The sequence below is a fragment of the Molothrus ater genome, chromosome Z, assembly GCF_012460135.2.
Source record: "Molothrus ater isolate BHLD 08-10-18 breed brown headed cowbird chromosome Z, BPBGC_Mater_1.1, whole genome shotgun sequence".
NCBI lineage: Eukaryota > Metazoa > Chordata > Aves > Passeriformes > Icteridae > Molothrus > Molothrus ater.
Genome location: NC_050511.2, coordinates 4,692,833 through 4,714,134, shown reverse-complemented (window position 1 = coordinate 4,714,134; position 21,302 = coordinate 4,692,833). Strand labels below are relative to the sequence as shown.

The window sequence follows — 21,302 nt, the reverse complement described above, 5'->3', positions numbered from 1 at the left end:
GATTAAGAAAAAAATTACAGAATTGCCAAACAGGCTCTCACTCATTATCAGTTTCAGTGGAGATCAATGTCCAGTACACATCCTTTTAGTAATAGAATCTGCCTTTCTTTTAGTAATAGAATCTGACTTTCTGTGCATTCATCTTTGCTTTTGTATATTGTTTTTTTCCAGCTGTTAAGAAAAGAGAATCTGGATTTGAAATTGACCCCCTATAAAGTGTTGGCAACTAGTACAAAACATGGTATGAATACACTTATTTCCTAAAAATGCAGTATGGAGAAGAATCTCCTCCCTGTGTTCTTAGTGTGTAAGAAAGTCTTGTTAGATTTTAAGCCATGGAAGTAAACAATCTGAGTCACCACAGTGTTCCACGGGTGACTCAAATATTTTCAGAAAAGGAGCCTGGTCTGGGTTTAGGAGTAAATGACAATCAGCAGTTACCAATCTTTGCTGCTGACTTTCACTGTGATCATGAATAAATAACCTAACACTTCTATTTTAGATCTTTTCATGAAATGGAGGAGAAAAACAAAAAATCAAACTTGGCTGCTTTTAGATACATTCTGGATAAATATTTAGAAAGTCATTAACATACTTTCTCTCATCTTGAAAACTTGTGAAAACACACCTTTTGCAAGTTAATTTGGTGTTAATGACAAGTTGTTTTAAAAGTATTGAAGGCAGGAGATTGGAAAATGGGATCAAAAAAGTGGGTTTTTTCGTATTAGAACCAGTTGAATGACTGTGTATTAGTTCTGTCCATTCATAAACATGTATTAGAGAGTAGTTTGAAAGTTCTGTGCATTGGAGATTTTCTCTTTTGGCTGTTTTCTGTCATAGGCTTCATGCAGTTTATTCCATCAGTACCAGTTGCAGAAGTTCTTGCTACTGAGGAAACTATACAGGTACGTGATGGGGGAGTTGTAGATTGCCTGCTGATCAAACAGTGTAAGCTGAAGGCGTAGATCTTATGCAAAATTCTTAGTTTTTCAGCTCATTTTTTGATCTGTTGGAAGACAAATTACTGCTGGAAACATTTGGGGTTTGTTTGAAAAGGTATACATAAATGACCACTTGAGTATCCTGTGTTCTAAAAGTAACACTATTCAAATAAATTACAGTGGAGTTTAGTTACGATATTGAAATCCCAGCTTTGCTGTAATGACAAATGGCAGATACCTGACACTTTTCGCTGCATGTTTGTCTTTCATTCATTTGACCTTGTCAAAATAAGCTTGGATTAGTTCTTTTCTTTTTTTCAATGAAACAACTAAATAATTCATTTATACAATTTCTGAAGCCTGTTTCCCCTCTATAGTGGATGTATAGGTACTGTAACTTGGTTTTGTTAGCAGATTTTCTTAATTCTCATGGATTTGAGTGGAGACACACCATTGAATAATGGCACACAAAACTCATACTGGTTTCAATCCCAGCACACAAGCTAGATAGCAGAGCTCAGCTGTTTGTGATAAATATAGCTGGATAAAAACATACCGAATTGCTATATGAGGTGAGCAGCTAATAGATTTTTTAATGAAAATAGAGTATATTTATTTGGATTTGATTTTTCATGGTGCTTTTTTCCTTTTGTGTAGACAATACTGAAGCATTTTTTTGTAGTTCAGTAACTGTGAGCCAAAGCAAACTAGCTCTCAGCTCCTATAAACCACCTATGTTAAAAATATGAAGATCTAAATTATTTATCATTTTTCATTATCATTTGCTTAACAAATAAGCTTACCAAATACTTATCACATACAAAAATACTTATCACTAATCAGTGACCAGCATCAAGTTACGTAAGTTGGAGTATTTTTAGCTTTCCATTCCATTCCATATATTCCATTTCATCTGCATAGTCAATAATTTTACAGACTATAAAGTGCTTTCTTGACAATCCTTTGTAATCTTAGAGGTGTACTATTCATGATTCATTCCATTACATGTTTTTATAAAATAATGCATTTAGAAATGCCTTACAACATCATGTGCCTGGAAGTAGGTGTCCTATTGTGTCAGTTGCTATGCAGACATAAGGAGCAATTATTCCTGTGAAGAATTTTTAGTCTAAATAGACAGTGCACCAAAAGAGTGAGATTTCCTGTGCTGAAACATGATAAAATAGCTGGGCATCATAGACCAAGGAAATGAAAAGCAATTGAACACTTTCAGGTGTTCTGGAAGTTTAGTTTACTGTTTTTGGACATACTCATTTTGGATTTCACAGCAGTTCTAGTAAAGATGAGCACTCTGTATAACTACTAAATTAACTATTGAAAAGATTTAAAGCCAGCGAACCAGTGCTGCCTGGAGAAATGCAGATCTCCAGGAGAGAAAAGGTTGTTTAGGTGTTACTTACCTTAAAATTTCAGTTCATGTTTTAGAAGTTCATTTACATAAGTGTCTTAGTTTTTCATTATGATTTTAGTAACTTACTGTGCTGTCCAGGGGATTACTACACTCTTCTTACAGTGTTTCCTTAGATTGTGCTTACTGGAAGAAACTTTGCTTAGGCTTGGATATAACTGAGTTTTCTCTTACTCAAGAAGGGTAAAAAGATTGTTTGGCCCTGTCCAGATTTCACAGGAAATTCAGATTTTCCATTTCATGACTTAGGCTTATTTTCTTTTTAAACTCAATAGCAGCAGTTGGTTTTATTCAGAAATAGGCAGACATATAAGGATGCTAAACTGTGTAAGAGCATGCTCCCCAGGTGTAGTTCTAAAGCAGAACTGTTAATCCTGTTTTAGTTTTTGTTGATATGACCTAAACAGTTTGCCTTGGAAGTATTGTCACTCATTGTTACTGATTAGTAACTTTTGAGTGCATTGTTAATCTTCTGAAACATTTAATAAAGGAAACTGCTTTTCAGTTTCTGTGCTGAGTATAAGAATATGATGATTGAGACAGGATATAAATAAAGCGATATTAAACTAGATCTTAGGAGGTGTTTTAGGGGTGGTTGTTAGTTTAACAAGTTGTAATAATGGCCATGTGTGGTCTTGATTTAATTTTTTTTTTTCCCTGAAGACCCAGTTTCATATTATGTGGAATAACTAAATATCTTCATGGCATTCTCTCCAGAACTTCTTCAGAAAACATGCCCCTAGTGAGACTGGCCCTTATGGAATCAGCGCAGAGGTGATGGACACGTATGTTAAGAGCTGTGGTGAGTTACAGTCTAACAGCTGGTAACTTCTTAGGTGAAGTCTGAAGGGTATGGTGGATGAGGTATTAAGTTATTTCAGTTTAGGTGGCTGCAAACAGGGCACTGTGCATGTACTTGCTGTCAGAAATGCAGTGAAAAGAATAATTTTAAACCTGACATGTCACACACAAGACCGCTGTTGGCGGGTCTTGAAGGAGAGTATGAGTTAAATACTCTTTGCTTTCCAGCAGCAATCTTATCTCTGCCCTCTCTGTGTTATGAGTTGGGGTCTTCATAGTGCAGGGACATGTAAAGCATTTATGTAATGATAAATCATCTGTATCAAAATTCTAATTGGTTTTGAAAACATTAGGCATTTTGGGGGCTGTGGTTACATTTGTATGAAAAGAAAAAATGGTTGTGTATTTCTTGTTTAGTAAACTGATGACCATGTTAAAATACCATATTTGCTATCCATAAAATTAAAAAAACCTCCATTCTAACAAAAGAAAAAAAAAAGGGGCATTCAGATGTGACTCCACGGTATCTTCTCCTTTGCTCTTCACTTTCTGGTGGTGCAGTCTTTAGAATTGCTTCAAACCGTCCTGGTTAGTGGGTGAAAGCAACAATTAAAACGGTTTACTTTTTATCACTGCTGATCTTTTGAATCACAGAATGACACAGAATTTCTAGGTTGGAAGAGACCTTTAAGATCATCGAGTCCAACCCATGTTCTAACACCTCAACTAGATCATGGCGCCAAGTGCCACATCCAGTCTTTTTTTAAACACATCAAGGGATGGTGACTCCACCACCTCCCTGGGTAGATGATTCCAGTATTTGACCACTCTTTCTGTGAAAAACTTCCTCCTTAATTCCAGCCTGTATCTCCCTCGGTGCAGCTTGAGACTGTGTCCTCTTGTTCTGTCGGTTGTTGCCCGGAGAAAGAGACCGACCCCCAGCTCACCACAGTCACCCTTCAGGAAGTTGAAGGGAGTGATGAGGTCACCTCTGAGTCTCCTTTTCTCCAGGCTGAACAACCCCAGCTCCCTCAGTCGTTCTTTGTACGGCTTGTGTTCCAAGCCCCTCACCAGCCTCGTTGCTCTCCTTTGGACACGCTCAAGCCTCTCAACGTCCCTCCTGAACTGAGCGGCCCAGAACTGGACGCAATACTCAAGGTGTGGCCTCACCAGCGCTGAGTACAGGGGCAGAAGGACCTCCCTGCTCCTGCTGGCCACACTGTTCCTGATACTGGCCAGGATGCCATTGGCCTTCTTGGCCACCTGGGCACACTGCTGGCTCATGTTCAGCCGACTGTCAACCAGCACCCCCAGGTCCCTTTCCTCCTGAGCACTGTCCAGCCACACCGTCCCCAGCCTATAACGTTGCAGGGGGTTATTGTGGCCAAAGTGCAGGACTCGGCACTTGGACTTATTGAACTTCATCCCATTGGATTCTGCCCATCCCTCCAACCGTTCCAAGTCCCTCTGCAAAGCCCTCCGTCCCTCTGACAGATCGACACACGCTCCCAGCTTAGTGTCATCTGCGAATTTGCTAATGAAAGACTCGAAACCCTCATCCATGTCATCAATAAAAATATTAAACAGAACTGGCCCCAGCACAGACCCCTGAGGGACACCACTGGTGACTGGCCTCCAGCTGGATGCAGCACCATTCACCACCACTCTCTGGGCCCGGCCATCCAGCCAGTTCCTAACCCAGCAAAGAGTGCTCCTGTCCAAGCCACGGGCTGCCAGCTTGTCTAGGAGTATGCTGTGGGAGACAGTGTCAAAGGCCTTGCTGAAATCCAAATAAACAACATCTACAGCCTTCCCTGCATCCACTAGGTGGGTTACCTGGTCATAGAAGGTGACCAGGTTGGTCAAACATGACCTACCCCTCCTAAACCCATGCTGACTGGGTCTGATACCCTGGCCATCCTGTAAATTCTGTGTGATGGCACTTAAAATAAACTGTTCCATTATCTTGCCAGGTACTAAGGTCAGGCTGACTGGTCTATAATTACCAGGATCCTCCTTTGCACCCTTGTTGTGAATGGGTGTCACATTGGGCAGCTTCCAGTCATCCGGAACCTCACCAGTGAGCCAGGACTGTTGGTAAATGATGGAGAGTGGCTTTGCAAGCTCATTTGCCAGCTCTCTCATCACCCTGGGGTGTATTCCGTCTGGTCCCATAGATCTATGAACATCCAAGCATTTCAGTAGTTCTTTGACTGCCTCTTCTCAGATAATGGGGGGACCATTCTGCTCCCCGACACCATCAACCATTCCAGGCGGGCAGGTGTCTTGAGGGCAAGTCATCTTCCCACTAAAAACTGAGGCAAAGTAGGCATTAAGCACTTCTGCCTTCTCCTCATCTGCAGATGCTAACTTCCCTCCCTTGTCCAATAAAGAACAAAGACTGGTCTTACCCTTCCTTATAGCATTAAGGTATTTGTAAAAACATTTTTTATTATCCTTTACAGAAGTCGCCATTCTAAGTTCAAAATGAGCTTTGGCCTCCCTAATTTTTTTTTTGCATGCTCCAGCAGCCTTCTTGAATACTTTCTTAGAGACTTGACCCTCCTTCCAACACTGATACATCCTCTTTTTATTCCTAAGTACCTCGAAAACCTCCTTGCCCAGCCAGGCTGGACGTTTACCCCATTGACCGATCTTTTGGCACACAGGGACAGTCTGTTCCTGTGCCCTCATGATCTCTGTTTTGAGGCATGCCCACCTTTCCTGAACTCCTTTGTTTTTAAGGGCTGTTTCCCAAGGGATGCTCTGAATAAGTCTCCTAAACAGGCCAAAGTCTGCCCTCCAGAAGTTCAATGTAAGAGTCTTACTGGTGTTCCTCCTCATTTCACCAAATATTGAGAACTCTATCATTTCGTGATCACTCTGCCCCAAGCAACCTCTAACCCCCACATCTCCCACCAGCCCATCTCTATTTGCAAACAGCAGATCTAACATAGCCCCTCCCCTGGTGGGTTCACCCACCAGCTGTGACAAAAAGTTGTCCTCCATACATTCTAAGAATTTCCTGGACTGCCTCTTTACTGCTGTATTAAGTTCCCAGCAGATGTCTGGTAGGTTGAAGTCACCTACAAGAACAAGGGCTGATGATCTTGAAACATTACCTAGCTGCTTATAGAATAAGTCATCTACCTCTTCTTCCTGGTCGGGTGGACGATAACAGACTCCCAGTATGGTGTCAGCCTTGTTGGCCTTCCCCTTAATTCTTACCCATAGACATTGAACTCCATCTTCCTTAGTTTCAATTTCTACGGCATCGAAAGCCTGCTTAATATAAAGGGCCACCCCTCCTCCTCTTGTTCCTTTCCTGTCTCTTCTGAGGAGCTTGTATCCATCCAGTGCAGCACTCCAGCTATGTGAGTCATCCCACCATGTTTCTGTGATGGCAGCTACATCATAGCTCTGCAGTTGCACCATGGCCTCCAGCTCTTCTTGTTTGTTGCCCAAGCTGCGTGCATTGGTATACATGCACCTCAGCTGGGCTACTGACTTCACCCCTGACTTAGCCTTGCAGCCCTTGGGCCTGCTTCCAGATAGCTCAGCTGCTTCCCCTTCCCCCTTCAAACCTAGTTTAAAGCCCTCTCAATGAGGTCTGCCAGTTCGTGAGTTAAAAACCTTTTGCCCTTGACAGAGAGATGTACCCCATCTGGTTCTAGCAGAGCAGATGCTGTAAAAGTTTCCCCATGATCAAAGAATCCAAAGTTTTGCTGATGACACCAACCCTTAAGCCACTTCTTGATGATGCGGATTTTCCTGTTTCTTTCTTCATTTTCCTCCGCCACCAAAGGGACTGAGCAAAACACTACCTGTGCTCCTGCCCTATCAACTACCTGACCCAGTACCCTGAAGTCCTTTCTAATTGCCTTGTCACTCCTCTTTTCAATCTCATCACTGCCAGTCTGGAGTATCAGCAGTGGGTAATAATCAGAGGGCTGAATCAGGACAGGAAGTCTCTCAGTGATATTTTGTACCCGGGCCCCAGGGAGGCAACAGCCCTCCCTGTAGGATGGGTCTGGTCGACATAGGGGGCCCTCAGTTCCCTTCAGAAGGGAATCACCTACTACGATTACCCTTCTTTTCTTCTTGATGTTAGAGATAGTAATCTGTCTTACAGATGAATCATAATTGGGGGGTTCACTGGGCAGACAATTTTCTCCTAAATCATCTAGTTGGGTCTCTAGATCCAGGACCTCATACCTATTCTGAAGTGGTACCTGGCTGGATGATGGGGATGGGGAGGAGTTTTTGTTATTACCTCCCCAAATGGGGACCCATTTCCACTCCTCTTCATCTGGCAGGTGCCCTTCTATTGCCTGAGAGCAGGAGGCATATAAGTCCCCAGTCTCTCAGTCAGAGGCCTCCCTTAAAGATGGAAGGGCTGAGCTCCACCAGTCTATTTCCCTTTCACTTTCCCTGATACTCCTTAACCTTTCAACTTCCTCCCTAAGCTCAGTCACCAGTGAAAGGAGGTCGTTCACTTGTTCACACCGCAGGCAGGTCTCCTCCACAACACTCCCTGAAGCCACCAATAAGCTCAAACACTCTGGGCATGGATGAGTCTGAACAGAAACATCTTTTTTGGAGGGCTCGACTTGGTCACTTACACTGGTACCAGCCACAGTTTTTGACCGTGTAGAAACCATTACTAACAGACACCTCAAACACAACCGGGCAGCAGAAAGACCTCAAAGAACACAGAGGACTCCTTACTAGCAAGAGAGCTGGCAACCCTGCCTGCTTGCCCTGCCTGCACGAACTGCCGCACAAACTGCCTTGTATGCGCCCCAGAGACTCACCACACCCCTGCCTGCCTGCTCCTGTTCCTGCACTCCCCAGAGGCCTCTTATAATCAGCCACTCAGCAGCAACACAGGAAGCTCCACCCTTAGCTCCTCACTGACTCACTGACATGGATATCCAGGCTCATATCCATGCCTAATAGTTGTTTACAGTGGCCTTAAAATAGCTTCAGTTAAAAACATGTACATTCACTTAGTTCAAAATATTTCAGCTTCTTTTGAAGTACCTTTATCCCAGTGTTGACCTAATTTAGTCTTTAAGGATTAGGCATGTAACAGAATTGTAAGAAATTAAAATCCCAACAGTATTGAGTAAGTTCTAGAGTTTTAGTACTTCAAATGTTCTTCATAACGCTGACATTGATTATTCTTCACCAGCACCACTCCTGCCCCAAGTCTCTGTGGCATATTTATTGTTAGTGAACTAGAGCTAAAATAATGTAATACGCTGTTGTTAATTGTGTGGAACTTGTTTCTCTCCACGAAAGGTACTCATACTGATGTTTACAATTTACTTTTTACAGCTGGTTATTGTGTGATTACTTACATCCTTGGAGTTGGAGATAGACATCTGGATAATCTGTTGCTAACAAAAACAGGTAATTCTTTTTAGCAGTGTAATTTTATAGCAACAGTTGTTTCATTTCTAATGTGTTGGTACTTTTTCTCTGCATTTTCCTTGTGAATATAACCCACTGAGTATTGCAGACTAGATTATATTTTAAAATGTAAGTTGTATTGTCTCATTTAAGGTAATATTTTCTCCAGTGTGTTATAAGAAAATGATTTCTTAACTAGAGGAAATGAAGGATTTGAAAATAAAACTACTTCAACTATTACAATCACTGCTGTGGGATAGAGGGAATTTCAGTTGTTTTCATTGAAAATGAGCTCATGTGTAGCTGCATGTGCTTCACAAAGTTTTGACAAATAACATTTCTTATAGGGGAACGTCTTTTTGAATTGTTGTTTGGCTTATTTTTACTTGCTTGCTTGCTTTTGAACTACAGCTTCCCTAGGAGTTCTGATTGCTTGAATACCTTCATTACATAGTGGTGGAGAATTAAGAGTTGTGGTTAAGTGTTTATTATGAAGTGAAACGTTTATTGAATGAGAAACGTTTAAATAAAAATGTTATTTGGAAAAAGAGACCCATCCACGTGGAAGGCTTGTTAGTTAAGGTAAGGCTGAAGCATATACTGCTTTTAACCATGATAGTCTGAAAGAGTAGAAAGTTTACAGTTGGTCTTGATTAAAAGGTCTTGCTCTAAGCTCATGGGGGAACAACTAAAGCAAATATATTTTACCTTCTCTGTTTGAAAATATACAGTCATTTAAAGATCTGTCTTGAGAGGTCTCTCATTTATCTGTGGTGGTGGGTATAAATCTTTCCATAGCAGGCTCTGCTTGCATGCTGAGAGTAGTAATAGTTCAGTGTTTTGATTTGGGATAAAGTGCATCTTACCTGTCTGTGTTAAGTACAGCACAGTGGCTTTACTGGAAGAATTTGGGGAGTACAGCAGAGGGCAGTGCACATCCATCGTACATTCCAAGTCTGAAAACCCACGGTCTGCCACAAACTGAGGGCCTTTGTGAGCTGTCAAGAGAAATCCTTATGTTCCACATATTCCAGATACAACAAAGACCTTCTACCAAGGTCTACCTTGTTTCTTGCTACTGAGGATCCCTTAGCCTTAAGTTAGAAGAAGCTAATTTCATTCTTCTCCTGAAGAATGCATGGTCCAAGTACCTCCTTTGAAATCATACTACCCTATATGCATCCTTTCTTGATGATATTCATGTAATGAATTGAAGTTTTCCAGTAAAGAATACTGGGTATCAGCTGTAGGTTCATATATTTCTTACATATCATTACCCTTTTTTTGGCTCAACCTTTCATTTTGGTGAATGTAGCCACATTCTGTTAGACTCCTTCCAGTGGAATTGGTGCATCTTCTTGTAACATAAGATGTCCATGCTTATAATATAGATACAGTATAATTTAAATATTAAGTACTAGATACAGAAGTTCATAAAAACATACTGTTTTCTACACATTAGAAATGTGTCTTTTTGCATGAGATGTCAGTTACGTAATGAAATCATTTCTGTTGTCTTTCATGACTCTTTTATGCCTATAGTTCTAGAAATGGAGTGGCTTTTTTGTAGTAGTAGTCTTGAAAAAGACATCTGGATTTTCACATTTTTTAGTACTGTATCATTATACTTCAAGGACAACTCTAGAAGTGTGTTTGGAAGAAGATGTGGATAATGTTCAGTCAAACCATCCTTATCTGTCAGTATTGTTAAAAATTACAAAAAGACTTGCATCAATTTCATAAATGTGTCTTGACTGGTAACTCAAAGTCCATTAAACCCTCAGTATTCCATGGCAGGGATATTTATTTTCTCTGAAAACATTGAACTTCTTACTTCTCATGAAGACAAAATGCACTTTCAATTGGTCTATGTTTTAAAATCTTGTTTCTAAATCCGTAGCAGATATTACTGTGGTTTGTGGATAACAGGACACTTTTTCAGCTCTATGACCAGGATTAGGCAACATCAGTGTGTCCTTTTAGGATTACAGACTGATTTATATATTGAAGTTGGCATCTGATTTAACAGCTAACATTCCTTTTGTTGCCTTGGAAGGAAGATCTGGGTCATTGTGAAGCTGGATTGTGATATACAAGGTGTAGCATGTTCAGTTAACTTCCATGGAAAGTGCACTAGGCTATTACGTTGTAATTACGCCAAGCCTTCCCCTGAGAACATTTTGTTCTGCAGCTCTTACACTCACTGATTTGATTGTAGAGTCAGAATCTAGGTACTAATAAAATATCCAGATATGGAATGTCTTCATATTTGCAGGGCAGTCAGTACATTCATAAGGAGAGTTAGAAAGTATTTCAGCTTTCATAGACAAGTGAAGTTTCCTGTCCCTTTAGAGGTATCTTAGTAATTTCAACTTGCTCTATAGTCATGCAGAGGTTTCACAAAGGTGCAGGCTATGTGTGGATATTGTAGGATATCCCAGACATTTAAATAGCTTTCTTGATAGCACTGCTTATGTGTGTTTCTGACCAACATACTCTCACCCTAGGGGTGACCAGCTTATCTTTCAGTAACCTCTGGTCACCTGCGTGAAAATGCAAGTTCCCAGTGTGAGTTCCTAAAGTACAGAGGCTTTGACCTGAGCCGTACACTTGTCATTGCTCTGTAGCAGGAGGGAAAATTGCTATGTGGATAAAATTATGTTATTAATATCTAAGAGCAGGTCAAAGACTCAGTGCTCAGAAGTTGAAAACCACATTTGCTTTTGGCATCACGAGTAAATACATGAAAGCACTGGGCTGTCTTTTCATTTAATGTTAAGAGGTAGAGCTGTGGTCACCAAATGACACCACATTTATTCTTCAGTTTCGGTTAGAAAGGGTTGCCAGGAAAGACAGCAAGGACCTGAACTGATTCATATATAAAATGATACCATGTGTTTGTACTTCCTGTGGTTTTTAGTCAAAAAATCTATCCCAGAGCAAGTCTGAGATGGTAGAAATGGAAAACCTTCAAGATTCAAACATTCACTCCCTGTCAGTGCTTAGACAAGTACATTGTTAAGTGCATTTATTAATGTTGCAAAATACTGTAGTATGTAAAATACAGTTTTTAAATATGTTTTTAAATGTTACTGATCTTAATAGAGGGACCTCCTTATTTTTTTTAAAAATAAAAACTAATGCATACTTTCGTGCTTTAGAGTTCTCTCTGGAATTCCACTTTTTGTGGTGCTTATTATTAAAAAGAACATAACCTTTTAGCTTTTGATCTGTTAAGACACTTTTTCTTCTAGGTACCTTGAACAGCATTTGTCATCTAGTTATAAATATCAGACCTGGTTTTTTATATAATATGCCTGAATAGAATGTATTTTGGGAATGGACAGCTTGCTGGGGAGGGAGGTGAGTTATAATGCTTAAGACAAGCTGGGCTCTTAACAGTTACATGGGTGACAGTGTTAAACTTTACCTCAATCTGTTGCTGCATACTGACTTTAAAACCTGTATCCTGAATAAGTTTTTAAAAATTTACATTACTTTCATTGTTCTGTAGTCTTAGAAAAGTTGTAAGATGCTGCTTATGAAAGTAAATTAGGCTTTCCGATTTTTTCATCATGCCACTGGTCTGTTAGCAGAAGAGAAATTTTTACAGTAACATTAGAATTTGCTGGGAAAGACAGAAAAACACCCCATCCATCCAGTCATTTTCATCAAGGACTTTTCATCCTATTGCTTCAAATTTAAAATAGGAATTTAGTTAAAATAATAACTAAATTTTATATTTCTTTATATGGGCCAGGTTAAAATAATAGTGGTGCTTGAGAGTTGCAAAGAAGTAATGAAATTTTTGTTTTGGTTTACAAATTATGTTTTGGTTTAGTGGTTTTTTTGTTCTTCCCCAGCAACGCACACAGAGTAGTTTGAGATCATTTGCTTTTTTCACTGTTAAGAGACAATTGCCATCAGACCTACTTTATTTCAGTAATTGCATCTAATTTGCTCTGTCCTGTGCATTTTAAGGTTTTCAGAGTTCTGTCTGGATTTCAGTGTTTTTTCCTAACAAAATGAAACAATTTTCTGTGCTGCTCTATAGGCACTTTCTTCTGTATTAAAATCTAGATATTAGCAGTGAAAGTAATGGACAGATCACCCTCTCCAGCTGCAGTCAGGTGTTACTGGCTATTGCAAGGACCAGGTATGAATTTTTATTCTCTACAGGTCCATGCTTCACTTAATCAAAGATCACTGAAAGAAAGTCAGATGGACTTGGAAATCCCTGACACCCTGACTGGTAGTTGGGATAACTTCCATGTTTCGTGCCATATCCTTGAAGTCTCCAGTGCCTTTCCTCTCTATTCCACACGTTAGAAAACAAGGTGTTGAGTGGGAAAAGGTAGTCAAACTCATAGAATAAAATATTTTAAGAAAACAAAAGCTCAAAAGTACCCAGTAGTATCAACTCTTAGATTTTGAATTAAATAATTTTATATATGCATACTGCTTACTCCTGGAAGCTTCTCATCTTCTTCCAGTCAGTAAATGACTTCCAGTTAGTAAAGTGTCTTCCTTTTTCTACAGTAAAATAAATGGGAAGGGCAAGGTGATTTCTAGTGCACTAGTTTTAAATATGAGATCTGTTTCACATGTTGTCTTAAGTAACTCCTGGTTTTAGTTTAAATCATGACTGAAGCAAACAAAAAAATTCCTCACCTTTATGATTTAGCACTCATTTGGGAACAATAGTAAACCAAAGCAGAGGTCCAGTTTTGTCTGTAATTTATAAGCATATATAAAGTTTAGGAGCCCTTTAAATTAAGACATAATAAATTGGAAGAAGTTGGATCATGGTAAAACATGATGGTCTAAGAGATGGAAGGGTATGTGTTATGACATTCACCCTGTATATTGAAGGAAGGAAAACCATGTTTTACAAACAATTAAATACTTTTGAAAAAGTAGTGTTGCACAAAGTTCACATGAAGGCTGGATTACTGGGAGGATAGGTGATTACTGTATATAAATACCATGATATGAGTATGAAGTGTTACAGGGAAGTGACTGATACACATCGTAGAGAGACCCTCGCTGGGGATACTCAGAAACTGTCTGGACATGGCCCTGGTTAAGGCACCTGGCTCTGGGTGTTTGCTCATCCAGGGGGTTTGACCAGGTGTCCTCCAGAGGTCCCTTTATTCTTGCAATTGGAGTAATGCTGAGTGAAAACTGTCACATTCATTAATATAATGAAAGTGGAATAATCAGTGTAACGCCCTGATACAAATGGCACTTGGGATGATCACGTGAGAGACTTGCAACCTTTTTGTCTTGGTCTTGAAGATTTGAAATCATTGAGTTCATTAACTTCATAAGTTTATTATATATTAGCATAAATAAGAATATAAATATTACCTATTTTCAGTATTAAATACATAGCAAATTTAATTTGTCCAAAGCAGGCTTGTTCTTCACTTATTCAGTTGTTAAGTCCTGGAGGGTAACATGAGTCAGGTTCCTCTGTAGAAATCTCTAGACCTTCAGTGCTCCCTCAGGCTGCTCCTGGTGAAGAAGCTTTGTGCCAGCACTAGGAAGAGCCTTTTGTCCATGTTCTGTAGCATGGTGTGCTGGTTTAATTGATCTTGCAGGAGCTGAATTAAAATTAATCAAATCTGCATTTAGTAAACAGGTTTGAAAGGTCTTAAATATATTTATTTAAATGTCAGCTTGTACATACATTTTAAGTCAACCTAAAAAACAGCTGAATTTTGAAGTACATCTAGGAAAACTATGATGTTAATGCAGGATGGCCTCATCTCACTTTCAAAGTGTCTATCACTCAATTATTGAAATATTTTTGAATGTTTTAGATGTCTTTGTTACCAGTGTAAATTATTAATTATCATCTTTTATTCCTTATCTCCAGAGCAAACTGAAAAAAAATATTTCTGCTACAAGGGTTACTGTTTTATTCAAAATGTTGTCTCTTGACTCTTCAAGGTGACAGGTTTAAATAAGTGAACAGAAAGCAAGTCCCCAAAGCTTTTCAGTTAAACATTTTTTGTAGCTTAATGATGAAAGAGTTCTGTATGTGGTTGGTTCAAAAACTTAGTGTACAAAAATGAGCTCTAAAAGAATCTCCTTTATCAGACCAGTAAGAATATATCGAAGGAATGTTTTTTTAATAGCACAATTAGTTATGCAAAATGTAATGGTTGTGGCATTTATCAGTCAGCAAATACTTTGCCTCTTGTTGAGGATGCTTCTGATCTCTCTTTGAAATTGGACTGTCATGGAATTAGTTTCTTGGATTGAAGAAGAATGCTTATGACAGATCTCAAAAAGCCTTTTCTATTGGTACTACATTATTATTCAATGAAACAGTCAAAGACAGGTGATTAACTGAAAAATATGACTGCTCCATTTTTTTTTTCCAAGAGCACTGAGAACCTAATCTTAGGAAATTCTTAAAATGAACACACAAGCTGCAGGTTAAAATACCCAAAGGCAAATACACCCCTGTCTGTAATGCTACTCAGTTCCATAATTCTGAAGCAAGACTTATCTGTGCTGTGTTTGGCTAGATAACAATCATGCTAATAATTTTCTACCTTCTTGTTTAAAAGATCTTCTATCTTCTATCTGCATGCATATCTGCAGTCTCACCATCTTTTTGTAATATAGCTGTGGTATAGCTCAAGTCATTGCTTAAATTAAGCATTCCAAACTGAAAATACATTTGCAGCACACATTAAGAGACATTTTTCTGCTTAACACGGACAGTATTTAACTGAGTCACGATTATTCCTAAAAAATGGCTACCTAAGAATGATGAATTGTTTTATTTCTATTAACACTTTTTTTGGTATTTATAATATAATCATATATATATTGTATTTATAATATATTCTTTCTTCAGTTAATCTAAGTATTTTAGGGTTTTTGAAGTTGCTGGTAAACTGAAGTTTACCAAGGGAAGTTCAGTCGTTCATTCTGCCACCAATAACATCTCACGTGTAGTTCAGTGATATTGGATGGGAGCACTCTACATTCTCCCCAGTTAATGTGTGAGCATTATGGTGAGCAGCATTGCAGGCTGTTGATAGGAAGGGCAGTTCCCTTGTGCATTTGAGGAGAGGAGGCATATACAAGTTTTTGTTAAAGCTGCAGAAATGTTCTAAATGCAGTCAGTTGAACTGAGAATGGAAACATAGTCATCAAGTGAGGCAATTCATTTTAGTACTGAAAAAGGGTATGACAAACTTTTTGGTGGATTTGAAATCCAGTTTCAAATTTGAAGTTGTAGTGATGTTTCTTCAGTGTATTTCAAAACCACTGATAAGTTTTGACTCTACTTGAACAACTCAAAAGACTTTTGAAACAGCATTGAACTCATCTTTGGTGTTCAGTGACTTTGAAAGGTTGTTTATAGGATTATGAGTCTTACTTTATCTTTGTTATGTTAGTTGTATGTTAAATTTACCATATTTCATGCCACAGCAACCAAATGCAAAACACACATGGCACTGCTTTAAGTATTAATGTTTAAATTAGCTAACAAATTATAAAGATGTTAAGAATTAGTACTATCTATTATGTAAACTGTGCATTTAAGATCTACTAACCAGTTTCAGTATTGGTACAGTCTTTTTCAATGTACTCCACTTGTTTAAAAATCAAAAAGCTTGAATTTTAAATCAGCTTTTTTTCTTTAAAACCATAATTTCCAGTTAACAGCTGAAGATAAAAAATATACTGTTATAGACCTTAGAGAAAACTTTCTGGGAGCTGCTTGCAATCTTCTTAATAATTACATTTTTCTAAGATTTGCAGCAAGAACTTTTATTATGCACAGTGTTTGTCTTTCCTTCTTCTACAGGTAAACTGTTTCACATTGACTTTGGTTATATTTTGGGCCGAGACCCCAAGCCCCTTCCTCCCCCGATGAAGCTGAACAAGGAGATGGTGGAAGGCATGGGAGGCACCCAGAGCGAGCAGTACCAGGAGTTCCGCAAGCAGTGCTACACAGCCTTTCTCCACCTCCGCAGGTAACAGCACTGGGCTTATGGCACAACCCTTGAGAGCCACCCTAAAGCGGGAGAGGACACCAGTAAATGAATTGCTGAAATGTTTCTGTTGAAAATTCAAAGCTTGTTTAAATGAGAACACAAGAATTCGTGTGAAACAAAGGAATGAAAGCATCGCAGTGTTGGTGTAATGTGGAGGGTGAATGTAATTGTTTAAGTTTAAGCCCTCAGTTTTGCTTGTTTAATAACTTAAATAGCTTCATTTCATAACTCAAGTGGGATATTAAATTATATTTCTTTTTGGGTATGTTTTTGCCCTTAAGCTTCTTTTCCTCTGCTTATTGATGATCAAGGAACTGTCATTTTAATTTAAGTCATTACTCATTTGCTGCTTGATTCTCCTCCAGTTTAAATTAGTGATGATCAAATTCTTTGGCTTGAAGATGACACACACATATGCTTAGTTCAGTTCAGCTCCTGTGGGACAAAATTTAGCAACTTGTAGTGACAATCAAGCATGTTAGAAATTTCTTTAAATACCCAGAATTGTGGCAGCTAAAACCTCTTCAGACTCTGGTGTCTAGGAACCAACAGATCTTTCTTTTACACTCAGAATCAGCTTCATTCTTTTGCAGTGACTATATTACTTACCCATTAACTTTCTGAGCCAAGTAGCTCAATTTTGTTCTGTTTGAGCAGAGGACAGGTAAGCACTCCTGGTCTGTCCAGGGATTTGATTTAGCACATCTTCAGTGAAGAGGAAAGATTTTCATTTTAATATCAAAGATTACCTAATGGAAACTTTCAAGTATGTGTAAGAAATTGTTAATATGGTAAGCTTATGTGAAAAGTACCTGGAATATGGAAAGCAGCCAGTGTTACAAAATAAAATGCTGCATGTAGTTCTTCAGTTGATAAAAGGAGGAAGATTAAGGAGTTGGTCTAGGAACTGAAGTTATTAATGCATTAAAAAGCCATTCAATAATTTGAAAAAATAGTGCATGTTGTCAGCAAGCAATATTTGTGGCTTCAGAGAACAGTCCAACTTCTGAACTTTGCTTAAAGCTGTTTAGTAATGCTGTATTTATTTGTCATATACTTGACTTGTTTTTGTTTAAACCTAGCTGTTTCAGTGGAAAAGTCTGTTGTATCACTGAAGAAGTATTCATTGAATTAATTTATGTAATGATTTGCTACAAGGATCATCATTAAATGTGTAGTATAATGGTAATTTGGGTATACAACTAAACTGTAAATCAAGATGGTTTTATTTTTAATGTCTGGAATTGTAGTTGTAATTATAGTATCGACAATATTTGCTCACTTTATTGGAAAATATTTTTACATGGTTCTAGAAAATATGCCCTTAAGGTTTTCAGCAACAATACTGTATGATAATATTAAAATTACTGTAACTATTATTTTAAGCAGCTAGAACTAAAAATAATTAGGATTACTTGTTAAAAAAGAATAATTGGTTGTGGAACACTTTAGTTCTAACTGTTCTGCATATTGACAGAAACCCACTCACTCACAGACAGATTTTCTGGCCAAGTAGTGTGTAATCATAACTTCTGATAGCTAAGACAAAATGCAAACTTTGTCATCTCCATCAGATTGTGCTTTATTTTAGTTCTTTATTTCCCTGAGGAACAACCAATTCTCTACATATTTCAAATACTGTATGTTTGTGTATCAGGACTCCTGGTGGAATGGATGTTGCACAGTGAAAAAAAAATACAAGGAATTTTAAAGTTACAAGTGGAGGAATAGTTTTGTCCATTGTTTCTGGTTGTAAGCAGTTTGGCATATGATCGTTATTGTATGTTCTTTAGTTAGTTTGGGGATTTTCTTAGGGAGTAGGAATAAGGAGATTCTTTCTGCTTTCTTAGTGTGATCAGTCTTTGTCAGCAGTGCTGTAGTGAAGGAGCAGCTGCTGCACTGTGAATGTGTTGCAGGGCAAATTGTGGCTGTCAGCAGGACTTGGGCTGTAGCAGCCTCTTATGCTTTCGTTATACATGTTGAGCCTGTTTAAAGATGTTTAAATCCTGCTACATGTCAGCATTTCCTTTCCATCAAAGATGAGTGATATACCTTGCTTGATAACAGTGTTTGTTTTTTTACAAGTCAGGCTCCTAACTCAGGTGATTCAGCAAAATCTCTCCTCTTAGATGAGTTTGGGCTGTCAGTTCCCCAGCTGTAAACCTCATGGCAGGTCTGCCAAAGATGTTGCCTGTAAGGAGGATTGCAGTTGATTTTTAAGTTATAGAAATGTTGGGGTGAGGGGCAGAGGACAGATCTGCAAATACTATAGTGAGCAATTCTTCCTTAATTTTTAGGGTTTCTTCCACTCCATACTCCCCCTGAAGATTACCTTTTCTTGATTTTTTTCCCCCCAAATGAGTATCTTCAGGTGATCTTATTCCTCAAGAATCACGAGACTTGGTTGTATGGAACAGAACTGTCTCTTAACTGGCATCTAACAATGATCTCTAGACCTTTAAAATCTTTTTTTACAAGCCTCCATCACATAAATAGCTCCAACAACCTGTAGTGCTTATAAGCTCTTATCCTCTGTGCTGTTGAAGAGCAAAAGGGACTCTGAGACTTTGGATTCTGTGTCAGTTTGAAGGGAAAACTACTGACAGAAGGTACCAGTAATCTAGGAGGAGACTTCAGAGCGTGTACCTGTAACATTTAAGTATGTGTTAAAGGAAATCTGGTTTCAGGCAAGTGGAAGAAAAATTGATTAAAATCAGTGGTGTCTGTTCCTAGCAGCAGAGCAACCTGACTGCCATATTTCTTAGCCAGACCTGAAACAAAATGGTAGAGTTAACTTTCCTTCTTTTCTTTTAATTTGCCATAAAAGTCATTTTCCTGACTCCAGCTTCTTGCTCTTGGGGAAGTGAAGTAAAACTTCTGAAAGAAAGAAGGTGCTGAGGATTTCTAGCCAAACAGTTGATTTTAGTGCTTTTCTTGTAATGTTTTAAAACTTATATTGGAACGTGCTAGGTAGTGTTAGTTCCAGATAATAATAAAGTGTCAAGTGGTTTTGTTGGAACTTAAGTTTTTCTAGAGACATGTCTTTTTTGAGTAGTATTTACTTTGTAAAATACAGCTATGAAGCAGGCATTTTGTTTAGCTGAAATACTTTGCACTCCTTGCAATTGTCAGCTGATATATATTCAGCAGCTTCCTAATAAACAAGTTTTGCTGCTAAGAATTCGTTTTCTCTCAACTGTGAAGCTCCTGGTTCTCTTAGCAAAGCAATATTTCAAATGGTGAAGTCAGTAACATGTTTTGTATCTCAAAGGGAACTAGATCTTTGTGCAGAGGAAGGGAAGTTCCAGTTTGTGCTGAGCAGCTTGAAAGTTGTCCTCTAAAAAAGAAACTGACAGCTAATTTTCTGCAAGGGCAAAATGGTGTTCTTTAAAAAAAATACTCATAAGTGTTTCCTAAACCATTTTAAAGCCGAAAACTGTTCTCTGATTTGTCTTTTAATGGTTATAGATGACATTTGTATTTGTACTTCCTAAGTGTACTGTGCTACCACTATTACTGGAGCTTAAATGAGGAACTGAAGACTTGGATCTGGTTAAATATTTAACTCATTATGTCAAAAGCCCTTGCAGTGTTTGGAAAAATAATTTTTTGTATTTATGAAGACTTCATCTGTTTGAATAAATATCATGCTGCTGTATCACTTCATAATAAAAAATAACTTTTGCATCAGTATTCTAGCATATGTTTATCCTAAAAGAGGTAGAAAATGGCATTATAACTTAAAATACATGAAATCATAGTTTATATTTCATGTGTCTCTGAGTAAATGTTCTGATGATTTTAGAAAACTGTAACAAAATCAGAGCATTTTATTCAATTTTGGCAGTTTAAGAGATTTTGAAGGTTAAACTTTGATCGTATATGTCTGTCAGTATCTTGTGTTCTTTAACATACTTTAAATTAGTATTAAAAATGGATCTCTGAAGCATTAACAGTTCTTTTTAAGATGATAATGAGTTCTTAAATTGTTTACAAAATGTCTTTTGTACGGTTTTACCTGCATGTACAAATGTCTTTGTACATGTTTTACCAACAACATATTTTACCTAATTTACTCTTCTGCTTAGGTATTCCAACTTGATCTTGAATTTATTTTCCCTCATGGTGGATGCCAACATTCCAGATATTGCTCTTGAACCTGACAAGACTGTAAAAAAGGTAATTGTAAAGCTTTCATTGTCTTTCAGTGACCCAGGACATCTCATTACAAAATTTTCAGTCACTTGTGATGAATGACTTATTTGTGTCTCACCAGAAAATACTTGCTCCTGTTTTATAAGCTTTGAGCAATTTCTTTCTTCACTGAAGTTAAAGATAGGAGAGTGTACTTGGAGAACGCTTAGCACATGTGCCTATGAATACAGAATGCCTTCTCATCATCCCTGTAATGCTGCACACTCTGCTCCAGCACTCTGTTCCAATGGGTACTTTAGCTAAAAAGAGTGTTTCCACCTTATCAAACTTAAAAGTGAAGCAGTCAACACTGACTGTATCATGAAAGATTGCCCCAGATAGTCTAGAAACCTTTAAGACATGGATGGTTTTATAAAAAAGTCTTCTTCTAGTTATAAAACCAGTGTACTGAAGATCTAAAACCAGTAGGCTGGTATATCTTCATGAATGAGAAATTTTTGTATCATGGGAAGGCAGAGACTTTTGTCCTATAATTCT

The 21,302-nt window shown here is 38.2% G+C and overlaps 1 protein-coding gene across 3 annotated transcripts in view; it reads left to right on the top strand.

Annotated features, from left to right (window-relative positions):
* Nucleotides 1–21,302, top strand: part of PIK3C3 (phosphatidylinositol 3-kinase catalytic subunit type 3) — a 71,890-nt gene that overhangs the window by 31,878 nt on the left and 18,710 nt on the right. The window contains exons 18-23 of one of the 3 annotated variants that reach the window (XR_004982043.1): nt 172–241; nt 841–905; nt 3,088–3,172; nt 8,512–8,586; nt 8,998–9,168; nt 16,421–16,526. Coding sequence is in view for 1 of the 3 variants with exons in the window: in XM_036403050.2 (XP_036258943.1) it covers nt 172–241; nt 841–905; nt 3,088–3,172; nt 8,512–8,586; nt 16,421–16,589; nt 20,699–20,789 (555 nt within the window). In the remaining 2 variants the exon portion in view is untranslated. Of the gene's footprint in view, nt 1–171; nt 242–840; nt 906–3,087; nt 3,173–8,511; nt 8,587–8,997; nt 9,169–11,840; nt 12,059–16,420; nt 16,590–20,698; nt 20,790–21,302 lie in introns of those variants that run through there. The other 2 variants (XR_004982044.2, XM_036403050.2) reach the window with 2 other exon arrangements.